Here is a 16150-nt window from a genome sequence, read left to right as displayed (position 1 = left end):
TTGTCAGTTTTAAGAAGTGTAATTCGTTTTCTGTTGTGCCTTGATGGATATATATGTGACTTTTTAGAAACTTGAACCTTTTTGGCATGTGTGGGGATGGGGGCTGAGGATAACAAGCAGAAGGGCGGTGAGTTCAGGGGGATCCTGCAGGAGGAAAGGGGGAGACTTTGAGAGGAGGAGATGCTGGCTGCAGCAGATGCCCCGTGTGTGAGTGCTTCAGGGAGATCATTTGCAACTAACGTAGGGAAGGGGAAAGCTGAGAAGGCACAGGCAGTGGCTTCCGATCAGAAAGGAAGCACATTTTTTATCTTCCTTTCTTCGCAATTTTTGCAGTTTTCTCTTTCATGGCTGCATTTTGTCAGCAAACTGCCTCTTTAAGACGTCCACCAGCATAGGATTGAAAAGAAAAGAAAGCTGTTGTTTCTTACTAGAGTTTTCATTTCAAGATGCAATGAGGATCCTTTGTTCTGCATGAGAGGGACGAAAGGGGATGGGGTCAGCACTCTAGAGGGAAGGAGGGAGGGAGCCAGGCAGGCAGGCAGCAAGTGCCATGAATTGTCTCACCTTTGATCTCCTCCCTCCTCCATTGCAGGCTTTAATTCAGCTCAGGTTTAGCATCCTCAGCAACAGCTCCTGGGGAGATTACTTGGAGATGAAGGCAAATGTCACAAGGTAGGTGTATCCTCCCTTCTACCTTTTAATAGATGTGTAGAAGAAGGGATTTCAGCAGGGGGAGCATGTCATGCAAAACACCTCTGCTGCTTTCTCCTCTGCTACCTAACTGTTAAAGGCATAGGTGCCCTGTCCACTCACTTTTTTCTCAGAGTAGACCCACTGAAATTAATGCACCTAAGTTAGTCATACTTGAACACAACCCATAGGTGTCTAGATGAATAGTTATTTGCAAGTTTTTGTTACAGAATTTCCTGCCTGAGTATGGGTGCAGAAATCAGGGCCATTTCTGGGGTGGCAGGTGAAGGGATATTTTGCATTTTCTTGATGTCTGTCTCTGTCTTGTAGCGACAACAACGTGAATGAGACTCTTGACACCGGGGCCAGTCACACCATCCCGGTCCTGTACCCCATCAACATCATTGTCAAGGAGTAAGAGACAAGTAGTTGTTTTCCCTTCTCACCTGACTGCTCAGGCTGAGGGAAGAGCTTGAGAATTGTAACCAGGGCTGGGGGTATGCTGTGATTCCATGTCAGTGATGTGCAAGCCTAGAATTTGGTACTGGGGGCAGAATCCAGCATCCTGAACATTCCAGCTTTGTGTGTGGGGTGTGTATGTGTTTCTATATGGGAGGGGGAAAATCCCTCCACATAGAAAACTGTGCTTTGCAGAAGGCTTGGCCTTCTTCCTCCCTGACATCATAAGCTTTTTTATGTGGGGGGATTTGGTGGTGCTGGCCCAGACACTTAAGTATTACATCCTTTGCTGCCTCTGTGAATGCAAGGTCTAAGAGGTAAAGTACACAGTACACAAGGAATCTATGAATAGAACTGGCAATTTTAAATGAAGCCACAGGAGACTCCCAAGATTTTTCAGATGAGTATGTGCGTGTGTTTAGAGGAAAGAGTTATTTTAGCTCTTTTCTCCCACACCATCTTCCCAATCAAAAAAATTTCATCTACTCCCTCAGTTTGTTTATTTCTCCATATTTAAGTTCCCCCACTGCTTCCAGGGCTGCTCACACAGCTGTGATTTACGTCACAAAAATATGCACATTAAACTGCATTCACACCGTATCTGGCCACTACGACAGCTGAAGATAAAACATCTCTTCTTGGTAACAAGAAGATCAGGCTCCTTTTCTGCCCCCTAGCTAGTAGTGTAGGTGGACTGAGACTTTTGTGGGGGCAGCAACAGAGGGGGCACAACAGAGGGGTTGTGGTAACAATGAGAAACACCCGGTGGCGCCTTGCTGAGTTCGCTGCCACCATTGTAGGGTCACTGGCTGCAGCAATTGTGTTCCTTGGGGTTGGGCTCCCTGCCTCCGTTCTTCACCTCCCTTATCTCTACTTTTTCTCCCATGCAGGTCAGAAACATCCAGCCACTATGTGAACTTCACTTCCCAGCGTCAAGAAAATAAGACAGTGACACACTCGTATGAAGTGAGTGAGAGACTACTAACTACACAAAAAAGAGTTCACAAAAGCTCATGCCATAATACATTTGTGAGTGGGTACACACAATACACTTAAAGCATGCGGCTTCCCCAAAGAATCCTGGGAACTGTGGTTTACCCCTCACTCAGCTACAGTTCTCAGCACTCTTAACAAACTACAGTTCACGGGATTCTTTGCACGGAAGCCATGTGCTTTATATGTACAATGTACAGACCGATGTCGTTCTTGCTGCAAGAGACTAACTTGGCTTTCCGGCCCTCACCTGGGCAGCCCTGCTGGGACCTAGAGGGTCTCTGGAACACAGGAGCATGGGATTCTGCCTTTTACTGAATCAGACCACTGGCCCATCGTACCTGATATTGTCTGCACTGACTGGCAGCAGCTCTCCAGGGTTTCAGGCAGTGTTCAGTCTCAGCACTACACGGAGATGCTGGTGATTAGACCTGCCTGCAAGGAAGATGCTCTACCACTGAGCTACGTATGATGCTTCCCTAAACTGAATCTGCTAATTGAAGTAGACGGTGCTGATCTAGAGGGTCTCTTAGTCTGTCTTGGATAGAAGGAGCTGCCTTATACTGCATTCACCACTGCTCCCTTCTGTATCCTTATTGCCAGCAATCACCACCCCAGCTCACTGGGCCTGGATAGCTCAATTGATCAGAACAGGTGCTGATAATGCCAAGGTTGCAGGTTTGATCCCTGTATGGGACAGCTGCATATTCCTAAATTGCAGGTGTTTGGATTAGATCAGTGGCTCCCAATTAGCTAAGTACTGTGGGACCCCCTACTTTTGAAATTTTTGATATCTCTATGGTGGTTTTTGTTAATGGGAATGGTGCGAGGGACCCCACCAATTGGGAACCACTGGGCTAGAGGATCCTCAGGGTCCCTTCCAACTCTGCTATGCAATGATCCATGATTCCCTGAAGTTTAATTTGTTGAGTCTCCTTGCCTTAGTCACTCTCTCCTTTTTCCCTCTCCCCTTCCCGCAGCTAACAAACCGGCCCTTGGGTGCTTTCGCACCTCCTGCACTGTCAGTGATCGTGAAGGTGCCGACTGCCTTACCTGCCGGGCTGACCTGGGAGGTGGATAACATCAGAACAGTAAGTACAATATAAAACAACAGGGCAAGGGCAGCTAGCAGGTGTAAAATGTGGAAGCTCAGCACCCCCTAGTGCTAGCTTTTGGGTGGCTAAGCAATGGGTGGGGGTCGCCCACATAATTCACCATTGGGCAAGTGAAGCATGATCAAGCAATGCATTGAAAAGACGGGTCCAGTAACTTTAAACTTCCATATTTTTTCCAATGGTAACAAACACAGATTTTTCTCCAATTCCTAGGTACCCTCTGCAGTGTGCCAACCCATGGAAATGGAGAAAAGCACAAAGGTCCAAGTCAAGTTGACTGAGGTAGACTGTCTCTGCACAAGAGCACTTACTAAGGATTATGTCTCAAAGGCTGCTGCAAGTGTGGTGGGGGGAGGGGGGATTCAGTTCAGTTCACATTTAAAGGAAAACTTGCCTAATTTGCACTTCCGAAACAATAAGCAAACTGAAACACGGCCATTTGCACTTCTCCGAATTTTGCCGTGCAGTTTTCTGACCCAGTGATGCCTACAAAAATGCACACACTGGGGTAAAGTGTATAGGAATGCATATATTTTAGTGACGACTTATAAAAATGCTTTATATTAGGAATCATTGTTTTGCAAGAAATTCTGCATGGAATTGCATATTAGGAGAATAATGTGGTACTGTTCACTTCTAGAGATGTAGCTACTCCTGAAAACTAAGGTTTCTTAAGTGTGGATGGGCACTTTTTAAATCTCTCCTCTGCTTTCTTCCTAGCAATGTGCGACTGGCACTTATCTCACCTACAAGTGTGATCTTGGACAGATCAATTCCTCCATAATCCATATCACTGGCTTGATGTATACCCAAAGCAAAATTGAGGTAAAGGCTTGGAATGGGTCGTAAAGGATTACTTGCAGCAAATGTCAACTCCTGTCCACATTGGGACCTGGGGCATGGGTTTTTAGAGGTGGAAGGTAAGAGAATGGGATCCTTTCCCTGTCTAGTGAGTCCCTCATTCCAGTTTATTCAAAGTACTAATATTGACGCTGGGTTGGGGGCAATACAGTCAACACAGTGATGATGAAGGAAAGACATAATGAGCCCATCATGAGAATAATAATTATTATTATTTGCACTGCTACAGGGTGCTTTTGAATTTTAAGAATTCTCAAGTTTTTCAAGCTCTTGTAGGGGTGCTTCTGCTCTGAAATGTATTCAGCTACAGTAAGTTTTGCACCAGTGAGCACTGGAGCTGGTTCTCCTTTTTGTCTTCTGCAGTGTGTACCAGCGACTCGGCAATTAAAGGTGCAGGAGCTCTGTCCTCTTTTTACATCTAGCCACTCTAAGCTCAGTATTGGCGTCAGTGATTAGCAGCCACCCTCCAGGGGTTTGGACAGAGGTATTTTCTCAGCCCTCTCTAGAGATGAAGGGTCTTGAACATGGGACTGCCTGCCTGCAGACTATGTGCTCAGTCACTGAGCTCCACCAGCCCCTTTGTACTTTTGTTTTCAGTTAAATTTAACATCATGCAAATGCTATGACATCCGTTCCTTCCAGACAGACATGTTGCATTCCTGCTTTGGTGTTCTTATTATGGATTTATTGTTACCATGGCACACGTGGAAATCTTTTGAGTGGCCTCCTTATATCTCCCAAGTCACTCCCTAAGATAATATGACTTCAATTTAGTTGGTGCAGCAATAAGTGCTTGAAAATATTATTCGTTCTTTGGGATTTTCTGCACGTGAATGATCCTGCCCAGTGTGGTCTAAAACGAATTGTCCGTTTCTCTTACCTTGCAGAAGACATCTCAGTTCAAGTTTTGCACAGCCTTGTGGTTTACCTTTGATACTACAAGATACACAAATTTCTACCCGACTGAATTTGCCCAATTTCAGGTAGTGCATGCTGCAGGAATTGCGTCTTTTCCTCCCTTTCTGCAGATTTACCTGTATTGTTTGCAGGATTTCATAGCATTACTTCTACCTTCTCTGTCCAAGTGATTTCCTTACAGAACTGTTTACAAGATTGCTCCCTTACCCTATATTATTTCATAATTAAAAGCCTTTTTGTCCTCTGGAAGTACATTATAGGCACTTTCAGACAGGCTGCTTATTCACAAAAATTTGATCAGTAAGCCACACTTTCTAGTGTAATTATCTTGTCACTTTTCTAAATTGCACTGGAAAGTGTGAGCTACCAACCCAATGCTGGCTATACTGTATCACCTCTCTGCAAGCATACCAGGAGGGATGTCTAGAAGCTCCCAAAATATGACTATAAAAGGTAGATTTTTCTTATTGCATATGTTTCTGAGAACAATATTTAACCCACTTTTAATTTTTTTAATTAATCAAACTGGAGAGAATCCCCATAAATTAGAACAGGCAAATTTGTTCAGACACCTTAAGTGTATATTCTATTCTTTTTCTTTTAACCAATCCTTAAGTCAATCCAATTTTGAGAACAAAATGCTTTCTAGAGTGTTGAAGCATCTGTTCATCTTGAGCTGTATAGCTTCCTTTCTATTAGAGTCATTGTGTTTTTAAAGCTACCTTTTTCCCTGCCTAAATCTTCTTTAGCTACTGTGTATGATACCCTTTTGAAAAGATTGCAGGTGTGCAATGATCACTAGCTAGCTTCACAGATACAGCTTCATTTCGCCTTTGCTGTATCAGGGCATCTTGCTTTAGTTGCCTTTGTTCTTAACCTTGACTGTGTAATAGCTGGACTTCTAATTTAGAAGCAGCAAACGTTATCTGGTATATTCTGGGCAAGAGAGAGGCCTTTGCTAGAGAAAATACAGGACTGGCCTGGCATGCCAGTCTTGAGTGAAGACCTTTCCCCTGCTGATTTGGCTCCTTCAGAACTAGGCTGTCTGTCTCAGACCCATTGCAACCAGTCATGATCTGTGTGTGTGTTTTTTTCTCTCTCTCTCCCTACTGCCCAGGTTGCTGAGGTGGAGATGATTCATGTGATGAACTATCTCCCTGTTATAATAGGCAGTGCTGTCGGAGGCTTGTTCTTGCTAATTCTCATCATTGTATCACTTTACAAGGTAAGACTCAATGTACATTGGGAATCCTGGGTTAGTAGGAGTAGCTGAGAGCTCAGCTCATTTTTTAGGCAATTTAGCAGCATCAGTTTTGTCAGTAGTTTAAATCTGCTTCTGTTGAGATCCACATGTTCATCTTGAAGTCACAGCAAAGCTGTCTTCTATTATGTCAGACTGCTGGTCCGTTTTTAGCTAAGTGCCTATGTTGGCTGGCAGTGACCCCCCGCCATCCCAGGACATTTTCTCTGTGCTGCCTGGAGATGGAAGAGTTTGAACCTAGGACATTCTGTATTTAAAGCATGTGCTCTACCTCTGAGCAATGGTTCTTTTCTAAATTTGGCTCTATCAAAACTTGGATAGTTGTCCTCAGCATGGGGGGTGGGGGTGGGAATCAGATTCTGCATTTATACCATTCTTATACCAAGTTAGATTCCTGTAGGATTTGATAAGTTACACAGAATTCTAGTGCCATTGTAGTGGAAATGTGGAAGACAATTGTATTTTGAGGAGTTAGGTGGCGTGTCCCTTTCCCTTTAACATCCCCAGTTTGAGGTCTGCTGGATCCTTGTGTTTCACACACCTGTCGGGAGTTTCTTGGGTTCTTCTGTGTTGCAAGTGCTGGCGGCTGGATGCCCGGCTGCAGGTAGTGGGAGACTCTCAGCCGCTCTGTATTAATCCCATCTCAGGGTCCTGGGCTAATCATGAGTAATGCCAGGTGCACTTGATTACATCAAGGCAGGCTATAAAAGCCATAGGTGGGAGGGGTCTGGGGAGCTTCTACCCAGATCAAAGGACCTGATGCTGGGAGACCTAAGGTCAGGGTCTTTCTCCTGCTGTTCTACCTGGGGCTCCAGGCAGCTGAAGGGGAGATTGGGTAGGCCCTGTCGGGTATGTTTTATTTTATGCTTTGCATGCCTGCTGTTTATTTGTTAATAAAACTGTTTTGGTTCCCCTTCCGCCTCCTCATTCTTTTGTCTTAATATCCTTGGAAAGAACTGCTGTATTTGGCAGCACAGCCATTTTGCTGGTGGTCCTAGAATGTCATGCATGAAGTCCTGGCCATCTTCAGTCATGGGGATAGTGGTCCAGGGAGCGGCTCAGAGACACCAACAACTCTGTGGTTCAGTTTTTAAAAGTGTTATCAATCTATTCAGGTGTTTTATAAAGAAAATATTGTAATGTTTTGGAAACAGTTTTATTAGGTAGACTAGCACACATTTTCTAACTGATGTATGTGTTATATGTGCCTGCTTTGGTTGTCTTTAGACTTCTTATCACAAGACTTCTTACGGGAAAGGAAGGATAAAAAAATCCATGGATATTTTCACAGTGAGCTTTGGCAGCTCAATTCTAAATAAATAAATAAATAAATCCCGTGGCAGAATAAACTTAACTTTATGCCTCCTGGGGCTTGAGTAAATAAATTGGCATAATACATTTTGATATCATGGTTTGGGCTTTTCTGCTTCCAGAATATAGATTCCATACCTATTCAGTCTGAAGAGACTGTATTGGATCATGGCTGTTGAACAACCACCTCCTTTTTAAAATGATCATCCATGTGGTCCAGCCAAAGTTAAGCCATTTTTATGCTCCATAGATATGAATGGCAGAGAGTGCTTAACTGATCCTTCCCATCAATTAAACTTAACATGAGCTAGATTGTGCTGTTATTGCCACATCTGATTTGTAAGTGTACTAAGTACTTTACAACAACCCTGTGGGACATACTAGGTCATTTTAAATGCTTGGAATGTAGAACAAGCTTCAATCACATGACCAGGCTAACCTCACATAAGAAAATCCATGCAGGAGAGAGAAACCATAAAAAGCAATTCTAGAGTGAGAAACTAGGCTGATTCCAGGAACTCTTCTGAATGTAAGACTTTTGTGGGTGAGCTGTGAGTTTGTTTGGATCCTGAGCAAGAACATGGAGGCTGAGAGGGTGTCAGAAGGAAAATGATATTGATTTTTATATATTAGTGACTTTGTACAGTATTAATGTAACATTTTTATATGTAACTGGGTGTTTTTGTAATATTTTGTTTAAGTTGTCTGTTTTTGCTTAAATTTTCTGTGTGCTGGTTAGAGATGTTTTAAATATTTAATAATAATAATAATAATAATTAATAATAAAATAAATATATTTAACTGGGTTAGGGCCTGGACTAAACTGAATCACATCAATGGCAAAAAACCCACGCCCATTAAAAAAAAAATGTTTGCTCATTCAAGATACCTGATGAGAAGAAACTGGGGAAAATAGAGGGATAAAGGTTGATATTTAGAAAGGTGGTAGATTTGGGGGGGTTCGCCCTCCCAAAGTTGAAGACCACTGGGATGGCCATCACAAAAACTTTACATTGGGTTTTGAAGTTAGGTCTCCCATATCCAGATCAACCATCTTACTCAAGCTACTGCTAACAGTTTTCCCCTCCCTTTTGTTTATAGTGTGGATTCTTCAAACGTAATTATAAAGAGATGATGGACCTTCAAGAAAATAATAATGCAGTAGATTTAGAAGACAATCTGGGAGGTGATGCAGAGAAAGAAGCCAAATCAGACAGCAGTGAAGGGAGCGACAGTGAAAAAGAAGCCAAAGAAAAAACAGACCTGTTGAATGGAGAAGCTGATACCAAATGAATAGATCATTTTCATCCCCACAAACTGCAGTCAAGATAACTGGTCTAAATGTACAGGGAAGGAAAGAGTGACTTGTCTGTTGCCAACAAGGACTTATACTCACCTTCTTAAAATTTGCATATGTGTTTTTTGTGTGTGTTGGCATCCATCTGCCTCAAGAGACAATGGCATTCACCTCTGGGGGGTGAAGTCAAACTGTTTGCAAAAGTCCTGTTTTGGGAAATAGAACTGTGTCTCCTTGGAATGATACTCGTCGTCATCTGTATGCATTGTTGCCGCTGATCACAGGTGTATATGATGAAGTGGACAGAGAAAGGGAGTTGAAAGCAGGAATTGCATTATTGTACTTCCCTAATGCCCCTTAATGAAAAGGGACAGACACTGGCCTTTTCCAGACTTTTAACAGAGACTCTATGAAGTGGCAACTGTTCAAATCAACTTAGGTTTTCCTCCATTTTTAGAAATAATGTATACCTATGCTTGTTTACTCAGAAGTAAATCCCACTGTGTTTCGTGGCTCTTATTCCCAAGTAAGTATACACAGGATTGCAGCCAAAGGTTTTAAGAAGTCCAGAAGTCAGAATTCAGTTTACAAGAAATGATGGATTGTTTATGTGGCACCTAATTCCTTCAACCTCTGTGATACTCTAGGTTTGTCAACAGGTTACTTTTGTACTCACATTAACCAATTTTGACAAATTGTGTTTAAATTAAAACTATTAGTCATTTTTCTTCCTCCCTTTTCCTCCTTAAGTTATTCACCACATCTTCCTATATTGCAAGATACAACCCAAAGGGCCTTTTAAAAAACCTTAACAACTTTTAACAATGTAATCATGTCTGCCACAGTGTAACTATTTTTAGAAGATCTATACAGCAAAAGGCAGTGTGGAAAGATGAAATTCAACTACCGGTAAGTTAGTTAGGCAGCTTTAAAGTAAATGGGCCAGAATACAAAGCTGTCAGAGATATTCTTTTTTAAAAATATTTTTATTAAATATTTTCTTGGTTTACAAAAGTACATGCCTTGTTTCTTTTTTCAGGTTGTACAGTCTTTCTTACAAATCAGTCACATTTGCTGTGAGATATTAGTGTTGAGGACAATATAATGTTGGGGAAATAGAGGGGGGAGAGGAGGGGTGGTGTGGTGAGGCTTATATTTTGTATATTGTACATGTGAGCTTTTGTGTCAGTGTCAACTAGGTAGGTTCTCTTTCTATTTGTTTAGTACATTTCCTTGGTAGTGAGAGGTATTGGGGGCAGGGTGTGGTTGGTTGTCTGTGGTTGGCTGAAGTGGGGTTTGTTTGAATTTGTGAGGGAATGAGGGTTTGTTGGGTCAGGTAAGCCAGATTGATTCATATGATGTTGGTGAATTCTTCTTCTTGTCTTGTTGGGCTGTGTATGTGAAAAATTGGAGCCATACTGGGGTGAAGGCGTCCTTTTCTATTTGTCCTCGTGTCAGTTTCAGTTTCTTGATTACCATATTTTTTGCTCTATAAGACTCACTTTTTCCCTCCTAAAAAGTAATGGGAAATGTGTGTGCGTCTTATGGAGTGAATGCAGGCTGCGCAGCTATCCCAGAAGCCAGAACAGCAAGAAGGATTGCTGCTTTCACTGCGCAGCGATCCCTCTTGCTGTTCTGGCTTCTAAGATTCAGAATATTTTCTTCTTTTTTTTCTCCTCCAAAAACTAGGTGCGTCTTGTGGTCTGGTGAGTCTTTTAGTGCGAAAAATATGGTAGCTTTTATATTAAGGCCGTTTCCCATACAATTTGATACCATTGGACCATGTTTACTCCTGACAGGTCTCTTCAGTGTCTGGCTTTGAGGCTTCTGGTTGCTGAGAGTAGGTGGGTTATAAGCTCTGTATAATGTGAGTGGCCGTTATGATCTAGAAAGATGTTCAGTAGGGCCAGTTCTGGGGTGAGTTCTTATACCTGTTTAGTTATTTTGCATATCTCTTGTAGGACTGCTGTCCAGAAGGGTTGGATTTTAGGGCATTCCCACCACATGTGGAGGTATGTGCCTGTGGAGGTGCAACCTTTCCAACCTCTTGGTGAGGTTCCTCAGCACCAGTTTCTGTGGTGTTAAGTACCACCTTTAGGTGGGTTTCAGTGTCAAGGGGGGTTGTGATATTCTGGAGCAGTATTTTGTATACTGTGGATACCATCCCTTTGCCGTGTCCCTCTGCTGTCAGGAGATTTCGAAGGTAGTCAAGGGCTGATTTTACTGCTGGATTGTGTAGTATTTGTGTGTTCCCTAGTATTTCTTGTGTTGGTATGGGTTTGTTGTTTTTGAATAAGTCTTTTAGACAGTGTAGGCCTTTGGCTTGCCAGGTTTTTATCTGGAGGTTTTGTGCTGCGTGTTGGAATAGTGGGATATAGGCCAGGGGGGTTAGTGGGGTTGGGGATGGGGATAGTATATCTACTTTTCCCTTCCATGCTTTAAGCATGGATTGTGTGAACCTGTTCATTGTTGTGGGGATTTTCTTTAGTTTGTTTTGGAGAAATGGGTATGCTGTTGTGGGGATGTTTTCGATGGTGTCTCTCTCCAAGTGGACCCATTGTTTCATCTCGTCTTCTAGAATATATGTGGATTATGTGGCATACTTGGTTGGCGATGTAATATGATTCTATGTTGGGGATTCCCCATCCTCCTCCTGAGGAGGGGAGGTGCAGGTATTTGGGGCTTATTCTTGACTTTTTGTGTGAGAAAATAAACAAGTGTAGTCTTTTCTGCCACCGGCAGTCCCAGGGAGCAGCCTTCAATGGTTCAGGCCTCCTGCATGGATGCCATTACAGTTATCCAAAGATGATGATGATGATGATAATAATAATAGTATACTAAAAAAACAACAACAAACAACAACTTTCCAGAAGGGGATGCCCTGTGCTGGGTTTGTTTTTCCCTGGAGTGGTGTCCGGCACATGGTCCCACCCCAGCCCCCGGGTCCCAACTGCTCTTTTCACACTAGTTGCCGGGGAGGTAGGCTGGCCCTCCCAGTACCCTCCTGTCTCTCTCCCTTGGTGGCGGTGGCAGTGGCAAGCTGGTGCTTGGCTGGGTGGGGGTCCTTTTTGCTTTCTGTTCGGCTCCGGAGACCTCCAGGCCTAGGAGCTTCACTGGGCTGTCGATGGGGTGCTCTGTGCGAACTTTCTGCTTGTTACGTTGGGCACCCCTAGTTCCCCCCTCCGATCGTGACGGTGGCGGCGGCATGGAGACCAGTCAGGCAGCACAGTTGGTGCTGGCAGTTCTCAGGAGCACCATGCAGCCGTGGCTCTTGCCATCTTGTCTTGCCGCAAGTCAGAGATCATTTTAATGACAGTAAAAGGGAATTAATTCTTGGAGTACCCCCTGTGCACATTTTCTCTTGGAAGGGCTAAGCCCCATACCATATCCCAAACTGCTAATGAAACTCCCATCAGCTTCAAATGGTTTGCTATGTGGCTGTTTGAGAAACACAAATTCAAACCACACTTAGGTATGCAGAATAACTCCTTCTGTTCTCTGGATCAAGGCCAGCAAGTTTTGATCAGCTCAGCTGTATAGATTTGGCAATTGTAAGTGCAACTGCATTCTGCTTCCAAAGAATAGACAAAGATCAGAGTATCCAAAATGCATAGGTTATGTAAAATCAATTGTCTTGAAATGGATTTGAAAAAATGTTTAGCTTGATTATTAGCCCTGGCGTCAAAGTTTAAAAGAATTCAGGGTACTTGAGTGGGAATTAAAAAGAGCATTTATTAGTTCATAAGAGGGAGACATGGATAATAGCAGAAATCAAAACATTACAAAAATAACTTCAGTTAGGAAGGGTAAAGGGTCTGGAGCATGCAATAAGAGTTTAAAAAGCTGTTCTAGTTAAATACTGGAGTCTTACATATGTTCCCAGATTTGCCTGGGCTCCTAAATAATACCAGTGAAAATAAAACAACAAAGTTAATGGGGTTTTTTTGTTGCTCACATAGTACTTTTTTAAGCCAATGATTTCAAAGCTTCCAGACTGAGGTGAGGTGTCCTTCCTACCAAACTGATTCAAGGAGTGTAGCAAGAATTGCTTACAGCAGTAAGGAAAGGCACAGTCACCCACCTCTTTATGAAAAGGCACCTGCCTCGGGTAGCTTTACGGGTTTTTAACATTACATAGTTCACTTTGAGAAGTGTGGCACACCATGTACAGATGTAGGGTAAGATTTAAAAGCTGATTGAATAAAATCACCCGATTTGGAATTAATTTGACCAGCAAATGGCACAAGACTTGGGACAACACAGGGAGCTGGATCATCATACAGCTTGACCATGAGGCAGCCATGTGGAGATATCTAGTACAGGCATGCAGGTACTGAGGGTGAGGAACATTTTTCAAGTGGAGAGCAGCCCAAGCAGAATCTCCCACACAACACAAACACGGCCATATTTGCTGCAGGTGAACAAGACCACTTTGCACCAATGGATAGTCCTGCCATTTCTGTCCACTACATATTGATGGCTTGCTGGTTGGGCTATAGAATGAGTTCCCCAAGCATCCCACTCCCATTCTTTTGTCCGCTGCATCCCAACCAATCACTTTAATACCACAATCTTCTCATTTTCATCCTGGCAACTCTGCCTTCCAATCTCCTCGCCTTCCCCCTCCAAGCTATCCTCCCCTTCTCCCAGCCAGCTTTGCCTCTCGCTACCGTCCTCACTGCCGTGCCACTCCTGTCCCTCGCTGGTGTGCTTCTGCCTGAAGTTCTCACCTACGGCATTCTCCCACCCCTCCCTTATGCTCTCCTCTCTGTCATCCTGCCAATCTGGCTCCACAATCTCATCCAGACACTTCCCCCTCAGTCTTTGATCCTCATGGTCTTGGAAATCCTCCTCGCTTTCGTCATCCTGACATTCCAGCCTCATGCTCTCGTCCCCATCATCCTGCAACCCCACCACCACCCTCTCGTCGGCCTCGTCGTCGGGGTCGTCTTGGCATTCTAGCCTCATGCTTTCAGTGCAGTCGTCCTGCGAGCCCGGCTCCACACACTCGTCCTCGTCATCCTGCCACTCTGTCCTCTCTGTTTCGTCATCCACACCATCCTTCCACTCCTGCCTCATGCTCTCTCTGCCGTCTTCCTGCAACCGCTGCACCACGCTCTCGTCTGCGTCGTCCTGCCACTCCACCCGCATCGTCTCATCCCCGTCGTCCTCCCATTCCCGCCTCATGCTCTCGTCCCCTTCGCTCTGCCACTCCTGCTCCATAATCCCTATCCCGTTGCCTTGCCACAGGCTGTCCACTCCTCCTTCCACCCCCTGGTCCCCAACACCTTCCATCCCAGCAGTATCCCAGCCCTCCACCAAAGCCAACGTCTCTCCTCTCCTCACGTGGGCTCGCCGGTGCTGGGAGAGTGCCGACTTCTGTCCAAAGCCTCTCCCGCAGTATGGGCAGCGGAAGGGCTTTTCGCCAGTGTGGGTGGCTTGGTGCTGAAGGAGAGCGGAGCTGCGCACAAAGCCTTTCCCGCAATTGGCGCACGAGTAGGGCTTTTGACCAGCATGGATACGCTGGTGTATGTGATAAGTGGAGCTGACGCTGAAGCTCTTCCCACACTGGCTGCAGCAGTAGGGCCGTTCGCCCGTGTGCGTGCGCTGGTGCTGCAGCAGTGCTGAGCTTACGCCGAAACCTTTCCCGCACTCATCGCATTTGAAGGGTTTCTGGCCTCGGTGCACGCGCTGGTGCTGCTGCAGGTTGGAGCTCTGGTTGAACCCTTTCCCACAGTCTGGGCAGCGAAAGGGCCGTTCGCTCATGTGGATCCTTTGGTGTCGGATAAGGTGGGAGCTCTCGGCGAAGTGCTTCCCGCATTCTGGGCACCCAAAGGGCCGCTCGCCGGTGTGGGCACGGAGGTGGCGGACCAAGTCAGCGCGGAGACGAAACGTCTTGGTGCATTCCCCACAGGAAAACGGCCGTTCCCCCGAGTGGAAGCGCTTGTGCTGGGTGACCTTGGAGCTCTGCGAGAAGCACTTCCCGCAGATGGAGCAGACGTAGGGCTTCTCGCCCGTGTGGATCCGCTTGTGCTGGATGAGATCGGAGCTGTGGCTGAAGCTCCGCCCACACTCGGGACAGGTGAAGGGCCGCTCGCCCGTATGAGTCCGCTGGTGGATGATAAGGTTGGAGCTCTGGGAGAAGCCCTTGCCACAGTGAGTACAGCGGTATGGCTTCTCCCCTGTGTGAGAACGCATGTGCTGGACCAGGTGGGAGTCTTGGCGGTAGCTCTTGTCACAGTGGGGGCATTTGTAGGGTTTCTCTCCCGTATGTACACGACGATGCCGGACTAGGTGTGAGCTGTTACTGAAGCTCTTCCCACAGTCAGGGCAGATGGTGGCTTTGGGCACCTTGTCATTGTCGGAAAAAATGTCCGTAGATTCTTGTTCCACAGATATGACAGATTCACCATTACTGGCCACATGCTGGGTAGTTTCCATTAGATGGCCTTGTGCTGTGATTCCTTTTTCCTGGAAGATTTCTTGCTGGCTCTTTGCCTTGTCATGAATCCACTTGTCTTCTTTCTGTATGCTCTGTTGCTCTGCTTCCTCTTCCTTATTTTCATTTATTATCTCAATGTCTTCTGTCGGAATAATCATACCAAAGATTTTTACCTCACTGTTGGCAGCTGATCTCTTAACACCATTTTGTACACTGCTTTGAACCTTGGGAAAGTACGCTATACATTTAAAAATAAATAACAATGACAAACGAAACCGCCACCGCTCCTGGGTCCCCCTGCTAGCAGCATCCACTGAAGGGAGTCAAGAGTTCCTTCCTCCAGTGGGCACTGCTAGCAGAGGGACTCAGGAGTGGTGGTGGTTTCACCAAGAATATATTGCTGAGTGAAACCGCCATCTCACTCTGCCCTCATATGACGCAAAGGGAGAAACAAGCTGTATCGGCTCCTCCCTCTGCATCTTTAAACTGCTTGACTGAGGAATGTGCAGTTGCCCTTGCCTCAGTCAAGCAGTTAAAGGAGCCCCCAGCCCGGCACTGGCTCCTGCAAGCTGGGGTGGGGTGGGGACTCTGTGAAACTGCTCAGCTGAGGGGAGCATGGTTGCCGTTTCCCCACAGCGAGCAGTTAAAGGAGCCCTGGTGCTCTGCCTGCTTGCACCGGAGCTGAGTGGTACAAACAAGCTGCATTGTCTCAGCCTGCAAGCCTGGGTGAAACTGCCTCAGCTCTCGGAGGTGAGTGCTGGGGCAGTTTCACCCAGTGTCTCACAGGCAGAGGCCAATGCATC

At 45.3% G+C, this 16150-nt stretch overlaps 2 protein-coding genes across 4 annotated transcripts in view; one reads left to right on the top strand and one right to left on the bottom strand.

Annotated features, from left to right (window-relative positions):
• Positions 1-9919, top strand: part of ITGAL (integrin subunit alpha L) — a 38631-nt gene extending 28712 nt beyond the window's left edge. For all 3 annotated transcript variants that reach the window (XM_083707308.1, XM_083707307.1, XM_083707309.1), the window contains 9 exons: positions 593-672; positions 1021-1104; positions 2040-2115; positions 3123-3233; positions 3471-3539; positions 3978-4082; positions 5006-5101; positions 6154-6261; positions 8710-9919. In XM_083707308.1, coding sequence (XP_083563434.1) covers positions 593-672; positions 1021-1104; positions 2040-2115; positions 3123-3233; positions 3471-3539; positions 3978-4082; positions 5006-5101; positions 6154-6261; positions 8710-8901 — 921 coding nt within the window. In that variant the 3' untranslated portion in view covers positions 8902-9919. The remainder of the gene's footprint in view (positions 1-592; positions 673-1020; positions 1105-2039; positions 2116-3122; positions 3234-3470; positions 3540-3977; positions 4083-5005; positions 5102-6153; positions 6262-8709) is intronic.
• A 2698-nt stretch (positions 9920-12617) lies between these two features.
• Positions 12618-16150, bottom strand: part of LOC310830788 (uncharacterized protein) — a 32980-nt gene continuing 29447 nt past the window's right edge. The window contains exon 10 of the mRNA XM_083710627.1: positions 12618-15489. Coding sequence (XP_083566753.1) covers positions 13460-15489 — 2030 coding nt within the window. The 3' untranslated portion in view covers positions 12618-13459. The remainder of the gene's footprint in view (positions 15490-16150) is intronic.

The sequence above is a fragment of the Podarcis gaigeae genome (genome assembly GCF_964106915.1).
Source record: "Podarcis gaigeae genome assembly, chromosome: 13".
Taxonomy (NCBI): domain Eukaryota; kingdom Metazoa; phylum Chordata; class Lepidosauria; order Squamata; family Lacertidae; genus Podarcis; species Podarcis gaigeae.
Note: the sequence above shows the minus strand (reverse complement) of the source record. Positions and strands in the feature narration are given on the sequence as shown.